General features: G+C 35.9%; 1 protein-coding gene across 1 annotated transcript in view; it reads right to left on the bottom strand.

Annotated features, from left to right (window-relative positions):
- The window catches only part of LOC127849279 (titin-like), a 215,281-nt gene that overhangs the window by 117,417 nt on the left and 81,871 nt on the right, over nt 1–15,993 (bottom strand). The window contains 8 exon segments of the mRNA XM_052381996.1: nt 328–508; nt 3,376–3,511; nt 5,952–5,969; nt 7,319–7,467; nt 8,512–8,666; nt 11,639–11,935; nt 14,902–15,122; nt 15,405–15,535. Coding sequence (XP_052237956.1) covers nt 328–508; nt 3,376–3,511; nt 5,952–5,969; nt 7,319–7,467; nt 8,512–8,666; nt 11,639–11,935; nt 14,902–15,122; nt 15,405–15,535 — 1,288 coding nt within the window.

Below are 15,993 nucleotides of genomic sequence, written 5' to 3'. Positions count from 1 at the left end.
TTGATGAGGTTCTTCGGCTTTAAATACCAAATGCCAATAATAATTCCTTGCAAATAAATAGTTCATTCCAATAGTTCTAATGTGTTTTGTACCAAGTCAATAATATTTCATTTAAAATCAATTTTTATTGTAAAGAACACTCTATCTAGGAATAAGCTAACATGAATGTAATTAACTGTGGCTGATTCATACTTACAAAAGAATGCTTAACATAACAAGTGCAAAAATTCCTAAAGTGCAGAATTATTTACTTAGAACACAAAGGCCAAATTAGACCATTGAACTCCAAATGGGAAAATTTTGTTAACCATACAACAGTAGGCTTACGTTCTACATGGAGTCTACAGTTGCTTTCGGCAAGGCCGTATTCGTTCTTGGCGGCCACCCTGTATGTGCCAGCATCCTCCAGGTATGCCTCCCTGATCACCAGGGTGCAGCGGTCACCTTCAAACAGCAGCTGAATGTCCGAGGACTCCTTCACTGGCTTCTCGTTGTGGTACCAGATCACCTGGCAAACAGAATATATAACAGATATATATAAAGAAAGTAAAATTACTTAAGACCTATTTATTTGAGTCGTGTTCTGAGAAAACTGGGCATAATGCATGTGCGTTAAGTGTCATCCCAGATTAGCCTGTGCAGTCCACACAAGCTAATCAAGGACGACACTTTCTGCTTTTATGACATTTTTCTTTAAAATGAAGTCTCTTCTTAGCAAAAATCCAATTTAGGCGGCAAGTGTCGTCCCCGATTAGCCTGTGCAGACTGCACAGGCTAATCTGGGACGACACTTTACGCACATGCATTATGCCCAGTTTTCTCAGAACGCTACTCATTTTAACTCTATTGAATAGAAAGCCTGAGGCTGATTGAAACGTTGTACACACCGTTTCCTGGGTAGAACCAGTATTTTGTGTCTTTGCGAGACCTAAAGAACGTACCTACTGTGGGGATTGAATTAATTCCCTCCTTGTCCTGGCCGACACCTTAACCACTAGGCAAAAGTGACCCATGTATTATAATGTTATTACATTATATATCAATATTAAAGCATTGGTTTAAAACTTTTTTAGCATAGATTGCATCATGATCTATAGGTTGGTACAGAAGAAAAACATTTCCTGGGAAGAAGCAGAACTTTGTGTCTTTTGCAATTATCTTTGAAACACTCCCTTTCACACAATCAAACCCAGGAGCTCAATGTTTAGGTTTGTCAAAGGAATAACAAATACAAGGATGTTATTGTTTAGGTTGTGCATAAAATTGCATAAATATTCACCCTTTCAGTGCGGGAACCGAATTTTGAAGGCCTTTGCAAACAGTTTGGATCCAGATGAGACGCCACAGAACGTGGCGTCTCATCTGGATCCAAACTATTTGCTATTCTGATAGTATTCTTTAAAAACAAGAGCACCGCCTTGCGGGTGCAGACCGCTCATCTATTTTCTTTTTAAAGGTGAAGGGACTCTCATTTCAATCACAAAGGAGGGAGGAGTGGAGTGAAGAGGGGTGTATAGTGTGGGGTTGTGGACATTTATTACATTATCTTCCAAAAAGCGAAAAAAAACAAAAAAAAAAAAAAATCTGGGGGGGGGGGGGGGGGGGGGGGGGGGGGGGGGGGGGGGGGGGGGGATGGGGGGGGGGGGGGGGTGTGGGTGCGGATGGTTGGACGGTATTTCAAACATAACCATTTTTAAAAAAAAATGGGGGGGGGGGGTAGTGTGAGGGTGTGGTGGTATTTGTGAGATGATCTTTAAAAAAAAAAAAAAAAAAAAAAAAAAAAAAAATTAGGGGGGGGGGGTGGTGGGGGGGGGGGGGGGTGGGTGGGGGGGGGTGGGGGGGGGGGGTTAGTGTGAGGGTGTGTGGTCATTGTGAGATGATCTTAAAAAAAAAAAAAAAAAAAAAAAAAATAGGGGGGGGGAGGGGGGGAGGGGGGGAGGGGGGGGAGGGGAGGGCACGGGGGATGGTTTGGGTGGAGTCTATTGTGGTATGTCAGGTAAGAGTAGTTTCATCAAAGTATCAATCAAATCTAATCATAAATAAAGAAGTTATGGCAATTTTAGCAAAATTTAATAATTTGACCTTGAGAGTCAAGGTCATTCAAAGGTCAAAGTAAAATTAAAGTTGCCAGGTACAGTAACCTCATGATAGCATGTAAGTATTTGAAGTTTGAAAGCAATAGCCTTGATACTTAAGAAGTAAAGTGGATCGAAACACAAAATTTAACCATATATTAAAAGTTACTAAGTCAAAAAAGGGCCATAATTCCGTAACAATGACAACCAGAGTTATGCAACTTGTCCTTTTACTGTACCCTTATGATAGTTTGTGAGTGTTCCAAGTATGAAAGCAATATCTATGATACTTTAGGGGTAAAGTGGACCAAAACATAAATCTTAACCAAATTTTCAATTTTCTAAGTATAAAGGGCCCATAATTCCGTTCAAATGCCAGTCAGAGTTACATAACTTTGCCTGCACGGTCCCCTTATGATAGTTCATAAATCTTGCAAGTATGAAAGCAATAGCTTTGATACTGTAGGAATAAAGTGGACCTAAACACAAAACTTAATCAAATTTTCAATTTTCTAAGTATAAAAAGGGCACATAATTCTGTCAAAATGCCAGTCAGAGTTACATTACTTTGCCTGCACAGTCCCCTTATGATAGTTAGTAAGTGTTGCAAGTATGAAAGCAATAGCTTTAATGCTTAAGGAATAAAATGGACCTAAACACAAAACTTAACCAAAATTGTCAATTTTCTAAGTATAAAAAGGGCACATAATTCTGTCAAAATGCATGCCAGAGTTATCTAAATTTGCCTGCCCAGTCCCCTCATGATAGTAAGTAAGTGTACCAAGTTTGAATGCAATAGCATTGATACTTACTGAGAAAAGTGGAACTAAACGCAAAACTTAACCAAAATTTTCAATTTTTTAAGTATAAAAAGGGCACATAATTCTGTCAAAATGCACGCCAGAGTTATCTAACTTTGCCTGCCCAGTCCCCTCATGATAGTAAGTAAGTGTACCAAGTTTGAATGCAATAGCATTGATACTTTCTGAGAAAAGTGGACCTAAACGCAAAACTTAACCGGACGCCGACGCCAACGCCAACGCCAACGCCAACGCCAACGCCAACGCCGACGCCAAGGTGATGACAATAGCTCATAATTTTTTTTCAAAAAATAGATGAGCTAAAAATCATAGAAAATGCTAATTTTAGAAATTCAGCAGACAACATTTTAGCAGATGACAAATTACCCAGCATGCAAAGGGTAAATACTGGCTGATCTTGGACTGCACTTTTGCAACATGCATTGTGCTTATGTTTATCATGACACGTCCTCAATGTTCTCAATGTTCACGTGTCTCACCTCAGGTTCGGGGTTGCCAATCAGCACGCAGTCCAGTCTGACCCTGGCCCCCTCCATGACCTCCCTGTTGGGCAGCAGGTGCTGGGTGAAGGTAGGGGCCACGGGCTCCTCAAGGGAGGCTACTGACATGTCCTCACTGGAAACGGACAGCAGGTTATAGACAATTTCTTGCAGGGGTAGCATTATTTACCAACTAGAGATTCTAAGATTTTTCACTGTTAGTTGACTTTGACTCTGATTCTTGGTTCATTTTTTACTGTAAAATAAGTATTATTCATGTGGCATTCATTTGTGTTTATTTAATGATTTTACAGATCCAGGAATTTACATACAAGCTCTGTTTATTATTAGATACCCACAAATTGTTAGTGTTCATTAGAGAGTAATTTTTTGAAAAACCAAGAAATGTCATCCCAACAAAATACAAAAGATTTCACAGTCATTTATTTCTCATTATAGTCTAATAAAACCTATCACAAGTTAAGATAATATTAACATGTTATATTCAAAACTGTATACTTGTGACTAAATTTGAATGCAAACATATTCCTTCCCAATATTATTCTAGAACAAACTAAGCCAGATAAAAAAAAAAAAAAAAAAGCATTAAGAATATTAACAGGGTTGAAGGTATTCTTTAAAATAAACCAAAGAGACAAAAAATCCTGGAAAAAAAAGATCACATTCAAAGATGAAAATATTGGTGACAAAACAATATTTTAATGTGTGGCCATTCATCGAGGGTTTGATTAAAACTACAATAACTATCTTTATACACTTACAATATTTAAATTGCAAAATCTACAAACTGAGATAGGCAGCAGCCTGTTTAGTTAATTACTAAACTGCATGCTTCTAAGTATGCATTAATCAATTTATATAGATTGAAATACTGTACATTACTTATTGCAACTACGCAAACCATTTTGCTGAGAAAATTATGCAAATTTTAGCTTAGAAAGTTGAGTGGTTTTATTTTTATTGAACCTGTTAGATTTTATATTAATTTATGGCCTAAATTATCATTGAATACACAATGCAAATGACAGAATTATTTTTGAAATAAAATAAACATAAAGAATATTTATCTTATCACTTCAACAAAATAACAACTGCACATAATCAATAATTCTCAATAAAACAAAATCATCCTGATGAGTATATTCTAGAACAAAAATGTACAACTTAACAATACTTACAGCAACATGCTGTTAAAGCATAACATTTTCAGCTCAATATAAATTAATTCTTTAAAATTTTAATATAATACATTCATTTAAGCAATATAAATCATTAAACATTTTAAATAACAGGCATAATTTTAATCTGGAAACACTAATTGCGAAATAATATCATATATGTTTTTCTAAACAAAACTGGAATTCTCTGAATTGCATGGCAGAAAATAAAAAGGATTTGATACAAAACAATTGTAACTAAAGAAAATGTGTATGTGAGATACATTAGTCTGGAATGTAACAGAAGAAAGCAGCATGAAGGCATAGCATAGACTTGCCTTATTGAAAGTGTAGTTTGGCTTGCAGACAAGTTGCTAATGTCGCTGTAAAAAGCAAGGGGTTCACACGTTGTACTAGAACTACTACAAAATACGAGGTCTTGCTATTGGCAACACTGTGCAGCAAAGACGTGTGAAGTTCAAACTCAAAGAATTTGAACAATTGAATTGTATTATTAAATAAAGCTGAGATGTCTCAATCTTATCAAGACTTACTTATTTATACTGATTAAATATTATTAAATATAAATAACATAATTCAATTCGAGATAAATATTGCATTTTTATTAATAATTTCAAATGTAAGATTTACATCGATTTGATCTTCTTTCAAGAGCAAACAAAGAGTGTGCTAAAGGTTAGATATTGATACTAATTGTGCATGTGTTCAATTACTTTTAATTTAATGGTCTTTGAATTTCTACAAAGATGATATTTTTTCAACTATTTTTTTTGTATCATAGAATTATGATCATACTCATAATGTGACAAGTTTGGCAGAAAAAGCCTCTACAGAGTTGTGTCCCTTTCCAAAGCACAACACGGTATTCAGAGCAGGAATCACCCTTTACCACTTAGATACGTCTTTTGACACATTTGTAGTCCCTTAGGAAGTTCAGTTTAATTAAAGATCTTTCTTGCTAGATTTTTATAAGTTTTTAAGGCTTCATTTCCAACCCTTAGATACTGAAGAGCAGCAAACAGCATAAAACCTGAACAGACTGTGAGTTACTTGCAGGCTGTTCTGGTTTTATGCTGTTTGCACATAGCAAATTTCACTTTGCCTCTGAGTGGGAAATGGTTAAGATTAAGTGCCTGGAGGGAAGTCAAAGCAATACGTGAAAATTTACTGCTGAACAAGCATTCATGAAGCATCTCTTTAAAGATTTGAAATTCCTGTCATTTTTGTCAATGTTATATCTCGTTTTTGCTTATCTTTATGACTTAACAAATGGTAAGTTGTTCTACATTTAATAAAAACTTCATCTAAAAATTATTATTAGTTGAGATGCCTCATGATCTTGATGCCCAGGAACCTTAATTCTACGCCTGAACTTACGTTTTATCAACTTTCTCACTAGGGAAAACAAAACAATAGGAGTTGAAAGAAGAAAACAGTGCATGAAGCGATGGTTTGGTACTTACAGAGCAACACAATTTTAACAGCACAATTAACAGTGTTGATTTTTATGCATCTAACAAGTAAAGCCCGTTTTCTGCACTTCAAAAATTGAGAACTTTAAGTTCAACTTCAAGCGCGAATTATTACATTCAAATGGAGACAATTATAAGGCCAATATTTAATAAAAAAAATCTGCAATGAAAAAGCGTACAAAATATATGATATTCCTTTATACTTATAAAAAGTAATTGTTGATTTACATTACAAAATGTCCAAAAGCGTTTTTTTAAAGCTTGGTAAAATTCCAAATAAATTATCTCATTCAACTATCCTGCTAATTTGCTGCTCTAACAACAGAGAAAATGTTATCTAACAACATCATTGTCACACCAACAGATGCAAACTTCAACAGCATAACATCAACAAGGAAGTCAACAAAGTAGACCCGTTATTTCAGAAACAGTCAATTAAGTTTTGGTTTTTATACCAATATGTCTCAAAAGACAGATTTTGCCTTTGCTTTATTTTTGTAAGCAAAATATTTTTTAAGGGTACAGAACATACTTGTATTCAAAGGTCTACAGATACAGTAAAAATTGATATACCAGGGTTTTTTTTCCGCTTTTTGGGAAGATAGCCCATGGCTTTGGAATTGGGAATTTTATCGGCATTTTCATGAAATTGGGAAAATAAATTCATTAGCCTTTTTTCCACACGAAAAGTCCACTAATTAGGGAAATACTAAATTGAATTAACTCTTTATAATCATTCAAATTAAAAGACAAAAATCATATAATACTTTGTTAGATGTAATTTAATTAAAATTGAGATAAAATACACATGAGACTTCTTTCTAAAAAAAAAAAAAAAAAAAAATTTTTTTGTTATTTTTTTTTTTTGGAAATTGGGAATTTTTTGCCACATTTTGGGAAAAAAGTATGCTTTTTGGGATTGGGAACATAGCCGAATTTCGGCTATAAAATCGGGCCAAAAAAAACCCTGTATACAGTAAAATCATTATCTTTTCGGGCATAAATTTTTTTGATTTTGTAGAACGACACAAACACATGGAAAAATGACAGACACATATTCCTGATTCTTTTTTAAACATAAATCAGAAATAAACGAATTACCATGTCTCTATGAAAGAGTCTTTTTTTTTTTTTAAACAGGAAAGTTAATGACAACAAATATTAAAATGTGCAAACATTTTGAACAACAAAAGCCAACAACAATAACAATAACAACAGAATAGTTACTATGGTTACAATTTCTATATAAAAAAAACAAATGTGAATACATACGCAGCACTGGAGTAGAAGCTCTCGATGGTTATGGTGCAGGAGCTGCGTACTTCTCCCAGTGGGTTACGAATCACGACAGAATAGTCTCCCGAGTCCTCCGGGAAAGCCTCCGTGATCTCTAGCATTGACCTTGTGGTTTCTATGGTGATCTGAAAATTGGAACATCAAAATTAAACACAATCTGTGATATCTAGAATTGACCTTGTGGTTTCAATGGTAAACTGAAAATTTTAACATCAAAATTAAACACAATCCGTGATCTCCAGCATTAACCTTGTGGTTTCTATGGTGATCTAGAAATTGGAACATTAAAATTTAACACAATCCGTGATCTTCAGCATTGACCTTATGGTTTCTATGGTGATCTGGCAATTGGAACATCAAAATGAAACACAATCCATGGTCTCTAGCATTGACCTTGTGGTTTCTATGGTGATCTGGAAATAGGAACATCAAAATTTAACACAATCTGTGATCACCAGCATTGACCTTGAGGTGTCTATGGTGATCTGGAAATAGGAACATTAAAATGAAACACAATCCATGGTCTCTAGCATTGACCTTGTGGTTTCTATGGTGATCTGGAAATTTGAACATCAAAATGAAACACAATCCATCGTCTCTAGCATTGACCTTTTGGTTTCTATGGTGATCTGGAAATTGGATCATCCAAATTTAACACAATCCATGGTCTCCAGCATTGACCTTGTGGTTTCTATGGTGATCTGGAAATAGGAACATTAAAATGAAACACAATCCATGGTCTCTAGCATTGACCTTGTGGTTTCTATGGTGATCTGGAAATTTGAACATCAAAATGAAACACAATCCATGGTCTCTAGCATTGACCTTGTGGTTTCTATGGTGATCTGGAAATTGGAACATCCAAATTTAACACAATCCATGGTCTCTTGCATTGACCCTGTGGTTTCTATGGTGATCTGGAAATATTTTCTTTGCTTTCAGTGTAAAGGTGTGACAGAGCACATACAAACATATCCCTAAATATTTACTATGCTTTCAGGCTAAAGGTGCGACAAGAGCACACAAACAGATATGCCCAAATATGAACTGTACTTTCAGTGTGACACTGCACACTCAAATATCCCCACATACTTTCTATAGTTACAGTGTAAAGATGTGAAAGAGCATTCACACCCCCCCCCCCCCCCTCCAACACTGTTTATACTTACAGTGTACAGGTGTGATGGTGTGAGTTTCTCTGGACCCCTGTACCACATGACCTGGGGTGGTGGGCTGGCGGAGAACACGATCTCCAGGCGGACAGGCTTGCCCTCGGCTCCCACAACATCCCTCAGTGGTTGCTGTATGATGGGAGTTTGGGCAGCTGTAACAGACAAACATGCAGTCTTAGCAAAAAACTGAACGTGGAACCTTTCATGTGTAGCTTCTGTTTATTTTTTAACTGAATCACGTTTGTAGCTTTTGACACCAATTAATTTTAATTGTATCCTCTTGGTCTTTGAGCTGCTGTTTTTTTAACTCGTTTTTTTTAACTATGTGATAAAAGTTTCTCTATAGTTAAAATTAAATGATTCTTGAATTGAACCTATCAAGACAAGAGGTTTTTAAGTAAGAAATAATAAGAAAGAAAGACTTAGTTAATAATATGCAGACATCTCAATAATGTATACATAATGTTTAACATCCTGGTTTAAGCTAAGAATTTGAAATGTGTGCATTTTTTTGCAATAACAATGTGCAAACGTTAAACATTAGTACAGCTTTTGTCAACAATTCATGTTATTTAGATAAAGTAAATTCATGTATAAATATTGAACAGTACTTTTTATTATTACTTTACAACAACAAGGAATGACCTATAACCAAGCTAAGCATGCTCTGAAAATAGCAATACAGGTCATAGAACAACAAATAAGTCTGGATAAAAAATATATGGAGCTGCGCTCTGTGAAAAGGGGGTTTTATGCATGTGCATGAAGTGTCGTCCCAGATTAGCCTGTGCAGTTCACACAGGCTAATCTGGGATGTCACTTTCCACCTAAACTGGATTTTTGCTAAGAAGAGACTTTCTTGAAACAAGAGTGGTCTAAGTGATGGACTTTTACTCCAGGGGTCAGTGGTTCGAGCCCAGTTAAGGGTTACGTTGTTTTCTTTCTTTAATTTTATTCTTGTTTTTTTACAGGAGCTTTTTAGATCCAATGTTTACATTTATCAATATAAAGAATTCAATGAAAAACTTCAATACATGCCAAAATCTGTGAAAAGGCCCCTTTAAACCAGTTTATAAATGACATGCTTATGGTAGCAACAGTAACACCCTCAATAAATATATGAAAACTCTAAAGTACTTTTTCTTGGGTACAAATCTATAATTGTATATTCTTAACTTTATGAATGCTTTGGTAAATACATGAATTTTCAGGCCCAGAACATTGCAATAGAAGATACACCCTTTCCCACTCAGAGGAAAATTGAAAATTGCTATGTGCAAACAGCATAAAATCAGAACAGCCTGCGAGTAACTCGCATGAGTAACTCACATTCTGTTCAGGTTTTATGCTGTTTGCTGCTCATCAGTATCTAACGATTGGAAATCAAGCCTTTAAAACTTGATTCTAGCAAGAAAGGTCTTCAATTAAATATAAATTTCTAAGAGACTACAAGCACATCAAAATGCGTATGTAAGTGGGAAAGGGTTAGGAAACCAGAGGAACTGAGCCGACATGCACAGCAACAGAGCTTCTGACTACGCTAGAAGGAAATAGTGGAGGGGACCATGCAAACGGGAGATGTATCCAAAATCAAAATCCTGTAAAACTAACTAGCTCACTGTAATGTCCAGCATTCAAATCTATTACACCAAAAGCAAATATTTTACTCATACATTTTCAATTTGTCTATTAAGATTCGAAGATTTTTGTTTTGTTTTTTAACTACCAATACATTTAAAAATCCTGTCATTACCTACTTGTAATGTCCACGATCCATATCAATTGCATAAATAACCAATTTCAATTTATTTTTATCATAAATTTTCAATTTTTGCATAAAGACAAGATTTGAAGAAACATTTAAGTTTTTTTAGCAACACACACATTTAAAATATGATTAGTCTCATTGGAACAATTTCTGCAAGATCATAAACAAAGGTTATACATTTCAGTTAAAAAATTGCAAATGCCATCAAAGCAACATGAAATGCTGGGCATCACAGAACAGTGCTGGTGAACTGGTAACCAAACAAAATTGAGTGCAAATAGAAATGACAAAATGAGGGGAAAAACAAATATTGCAAGAAAATGGTGGGAAGAAATAAATGATACAAAAATACTTGCAGGTATCATGCTGATCAGACCGCCGTTTGTCTCCTTCAATAAAACATGGATAAATGAACACTTACAGCGGTAAAAAATGACAATGAGCGAGCAATCTATGGGTTTATATCATAATGCACAATATGCAAGATTTGAAATGACTGGATCAAATACTTTTTGAAATAATAATTGGGGAATTGTTATTTCTTTGGGAAGAATAAATACCAGTTATAAAATAATAAATCATGATTATGTAACAGTTGTTCATAACAGCTTACATTTGCTGTACTGGATTGATTTATTCATTTAAAACGATTTTTTTTTTTATATATTATATTTAAAACTTTAAAACTATTACTTCATTTTAAGGCTAAAAAGTCGTATTTATTTTGAACTTTAAACCATATGGCTCAACAATGAAACAACATCTATTTGTTTATTGAAGGGAATTTCACTTGTTGTTTAGAAAAAAAGAAATCAGCAAAAGGTGAAAAGGGCTTATAGTTGAGTTATTGCAATCATTCCAACTATCATTCTCTTCAACTGTTGAAGAAACTTAAGGGGTGAAATAAAAGATTAGCATTTGTCTGAAACTTTGAGGTTGCAAAGACATTTAAGTTCTTCAGACAGAGGGCAAACTTTCATGCTTATTATTATGAAACCAACAAAGACATGTCACCAACAATAAGGAAAGGATTTTTTGTACTGACAAATAAGCAAGGACAGATACATTCTAAAAAATAGAAAAATATAGAAAGAGTTTAACTTGCAAGCTTTTTATCATGACAGAGATAATGACAAGGTCACACAGCATTAATTACAAGGACAGGTGTCAAACGCATCATTTTGATTCAATGCATTGCACTTTCAAATACGTGAGGACAGTTTAATGCTATTAATGTAACGGGGGTAACTTGCATGCTTTTTTATCGAGACAAAGACAGAGACACGGTCAAACTGCATTAATTACAAGGACAGGTGGTTCACACGTTTCATTCCCATGCAAAGTATGGGAACTTACGAATAACACCAAGTCGGGCGGAAGACGCAGCCTCACCGCCAGGGTTATTTGCCCTGCACGTGTACCGAGCGCTGTGCTCTCGTGTGACAGTCTTTATCTTCAGGCAACACGTGCCATTGATCTTGGTAATGACGTAATCGGGGGAATTGTCTATATTGATCTCGTCCTTGTACCAACTTATTGTGGGGGAAGGGATGCCCATTATGTGGCACTCAAAGGCAAAGGGGCTGCCTTCGAGGGCGTCAACGGATTTTAGGTTCTTTGTAAAATCTGGTGGGACTATTTGCTGATGTGTCTCTGAAAAGTGAAAATTATCAATAATTTGAAAGCAGGGGACTAAATATTCTTGTTTATTTTTTTATTTCTTCAGTGGTAGCCTCTTTAAGTGTCTAAGAAAGTATCCCATTTTAAGTATATTTTATTTTAGAAACAAGACTATTGCATTTGCCAAGCAATAAAAGTCCTCTACCGGCTCCACCATTGTCAGAAATTCCCCCATTGTCAGAATACTTTTTTTTGTTGCCATAGCAACCAGAATTTTTGACATATGAACACAATGAAATGACATGCATAATGTCCATATTGCAATCTATCCATGTTTCAAGTTTCATGAAAAAATATGAAGAACTTTTTAAGTTAGCGCAGGATCCAGAAAAAACACACCATTTTCAGTAGTATTTGTAGTCTATTTGTTGCCACAGCAACCAGAATTTTTGATGTAGGAACAAAATGAAGTGACGTGCATAATGTCCATATTGCCATCTATCCATTTTTCAAGTTTCATGAAAAAATATGAAGAACTTTTAAAGTTATCGCAGGATCCAGAAAAAAACACCATTTTCAGCAGTATTTCTAGTCTATTTGTTTCCATAGCAACCAGAATTATTGACGTAGGAACAAAATGAAATGACATGCATAATGTCCATATTGCCATCTATCCATGTTTCAAGTTTCATTAAAAAATATTAAGAACTTTTAAAGTTATCGCAGGATCCAGAAAAGTGTGACAGACACACAGTGGGAAAACCATAAGTCACCTCCGGTGAAACCTGTAGGGGACTAATAACTATATACCATACTAGAACTTAATGTCTGTTTGTCATAAACATAACTTAAAACATTATTTTATTGATTAAAAATGTTTGTAAAGTATCTAAGAAGAACTATTTAGCTTATTTTGTTTATATTTTTTAAGTTAAGTTCATTATTTGAGTAAGCGTCTTTGCTATAAAAAAAATCACAGAAATACAAACTAAAACATAATCAAAACCAATAGCCCTTTAATACAAACTCCAAATGAAATGTAGCTCCTTAACAACCATGTTCTTCTTATTTACTGCATTAAACAAAAGTTACCTAACAAAACAAGTCTTAATACCCCTACTATAACACCTTGTTACCCCAACTAAAGGGTTCCCAAACAAAAGACGGCCAACCTTCATCTACAACTATTAAGAGATTACCATCAATTCGAATAACATCGGGCAAAATTATCACTCGTTTTGCATGATATACGGTTCCATCTAAAATGCAATGTTAATTATATACAATGTGCACAATACACCTCTCATACGTAAACTAAGAATTTGAATAAAAATATAAAAAAATTATTCTGTACGTTTTTGAAACAATTTTAATCACAAGCATAAACTAAAACATTGGTGCCAAATATATTTTCTATGAAGCATGCAGTATAAATATCAATAAATTATTGTGCAGCTCTTTTTGCCTAATGAAAATTTCGTTTAAATTAGGCATGCACAAATGGTATTATTCTCAAACATTAGTTAACAAAACAGACATATAAAGATAATACTTATTTTGTTTTGTGTCAGAACATTGAGCCTTTTATTTAAATGAGCCGCGCTCTGTGAAAAGGGGGTTTAATGCAGGTCTGTAAAGTGTCGTCCCAGATAAGCCTGTGCACTCTATACAGGCTAATCAGGGATGACACTATCCACCCAAAATGGACTTTTGCCTATAAGAGATTTTCTTTAAAAGAAAACAAGGGCTGTTTGTAAAACATGCATGTCGCCCATATGGGCTGTCCGTTGTAGTGGCAGCCATTGTGTGAATACGATTTTTGTCACTGTGACCTTGACCTTTGACCTAGTGACCTGAAAATCAATAGGGGTCATCTGCGAGTCACGATCAATGTACCTATGAAGTTTCATGATCCTAGGCGTATGCGTTCTCGAGTTATCATCCGAAAACCATTTTACTATTTCGGGTCACCGTGACCTTGACCTTTGACCTAGTGACCTCAAAATAAATAGGGGTCATCTGCGAGTTATGACCAATCTACCCATGAAGTTTCATGATCCTAGGCGTATGCATTCTTGAGTTATCATCCGGAAACCATTTTTCTATTTCGGGTCACCGTGACCTTGACCTTTGACCTAGTGACCTCAAAATCAATAGGGGTCATCTGCAAGTCGTGATCAATCTACCCATGAAGTTTCATGATCCTAGGCGTATGCGTTCTTGAGTTATCATTCAAAAACCATTTTACTATTTCGGGTCACCGTGACCTTGACCTTTGACCTAGTGACCTCAAAATCAATAGGGGTCATCTGCGAATCATGATCAATGTACCTATGAAGTTTCATGATCCTAGGCCCAAGCGTTCTTGAGTTATCGTCTGACAACCACCTGGTGGACGGACCGACAGACCGACCGACAGACCGACCTACAGACCGACATGAGCAAAGCAATATACCCCCTCTTCTTCGAAGGGGGGCATAAATATCATAAAAGCAGGAAGTGGTGTCCCTGATTAGCATATGCAGACTGCACAGGCTAATCTGGGAAGACACTTTTCTCACGTGCATTTAACCTCTTTTCACACAGCACGGCCCAAATGTATGCTAGATGACACTCTCTCACAGTGCTATAAGAATACAGTTGGGTAAGATCTAGGATCCAAACAGGCACAGGATGCTGCTATAAACACCTTAGTCTGTTAAAAAACATCCCATTTACTTGCTGTTATCTCATTCATTAATAAATCCAGGATAATTATAGGTCTTAAGCCTACAATTAGGAGAATTTAGCATACTAAAGTAGCCATTGAATATTAATAAACAATACAGATTATAAAACAATATGCGCCTTGTTCTGAGAAAACTCATGTTTGTAAACTGTTGTCCCATAGGTCAACATAGAAGAAATAATTGTTCACATGCAACAACCTGCAGTTTGACTCTAGATCTAACCCCATCGTACAAGAAGCCCAATGGGCTCAAACTCTCCCACTGACTTACCTTTCACATGCAGATATGCGGAGGACTCCGCCTCCCCTGCCCCGTTCCTTACTCGTGCAGTGTAGCGGGCCGTGTCCTCAGAGAATGTCTCCTCGATGGTCAACGTCGCCTTGTTGCCATCCAGACGCGTCTCATAGTCGGGGGAGTTCAAAGGGAGGCTGTCCTTGAACCAGCGCACCTCGAATGTGATCTCTGACTCGATGTGACACTCGAATACCACCCTGGCAATATGGAGAATGAGAATTTAAGTTATATATTTTCGTAATAAGGTCATCAGCTTCCATATTATAAGCAGTAGCATCACCATGATAAAAATCACCATTCATCAGTTCCCTACTTTTTTTTAATCATCATCATCATCATCATCATCATCATCATCATCATCATCATCATCATCATCATCATCATCATCATCATCATCATCATCATCATCATTTTCATCATCATCACAAAATTTATAACACTCAGTACACACTAATAGTATTAGTTAAAACAACTCCTACTTTGTTCCCTCCATGACTTCAGCGTTCTTGAGATGCTGAGTGATACGGGGTGGGCGGGGTGGGGCCTGGGCGGTCACTGTGACCTCCATGGGGACAAACTGCTCCATGGCTGGTTCCTGGTCCATTTGCTCCTGGAACAGGTAACACAATAGATATGTCGGGAACCAGTGCAGTCAAAAAACACAGCAGTTGGGTTAAATGATAAATGGGAGAAATGGCGATGTTGGGAACCATAACAAACAATTAAACCAGCAGTTTGGCTAAGAAAAATGGAAGGGGTGGAAACATAGCATGATACAATCATTTGCTAAAATCATGCCTTTGTTTTTACGCTATAACTGAAAAGCAAGAAAACATTAAATAAAAGTCCATCATTACAAATCTGGGCAGTGTTGAAAAACTCTTAATTATTCTCATCAACTGTGTTCTTATGGTATAACTGAAGAGCAAGAAAATGTTTTAAGCCAATCTTCAGAAATCTGGGCCATGTTGCTTAAAACTTCATTATCCACATTGCCTTACCAGGTTGTGTATGAGCTTGTCTACAACTGTGTTCTCATGCTATAACTGATGAGCAAGAAAATGTCTT

The sequence above is a fragment of the Dreissena polymorpha genome, chromosome 10 (genome assembly GCF_020536995.1).
Source record: "Dreissena polymorpha isolate Duluth1 chromosome 10, UMN_Dpol_1.0, whole genome shotgun sequence".
NCBI classification, from domain to species: domain Eukaryota; kingdom Metazoa; phylum Mollusca; class Bivalvia; order Myida; family Dreissenidae; genus Dreissena; species Dreissena polymorpha.
This window is presented reverse-complemented; position numbering and strand designations above follow the sequence as displayed.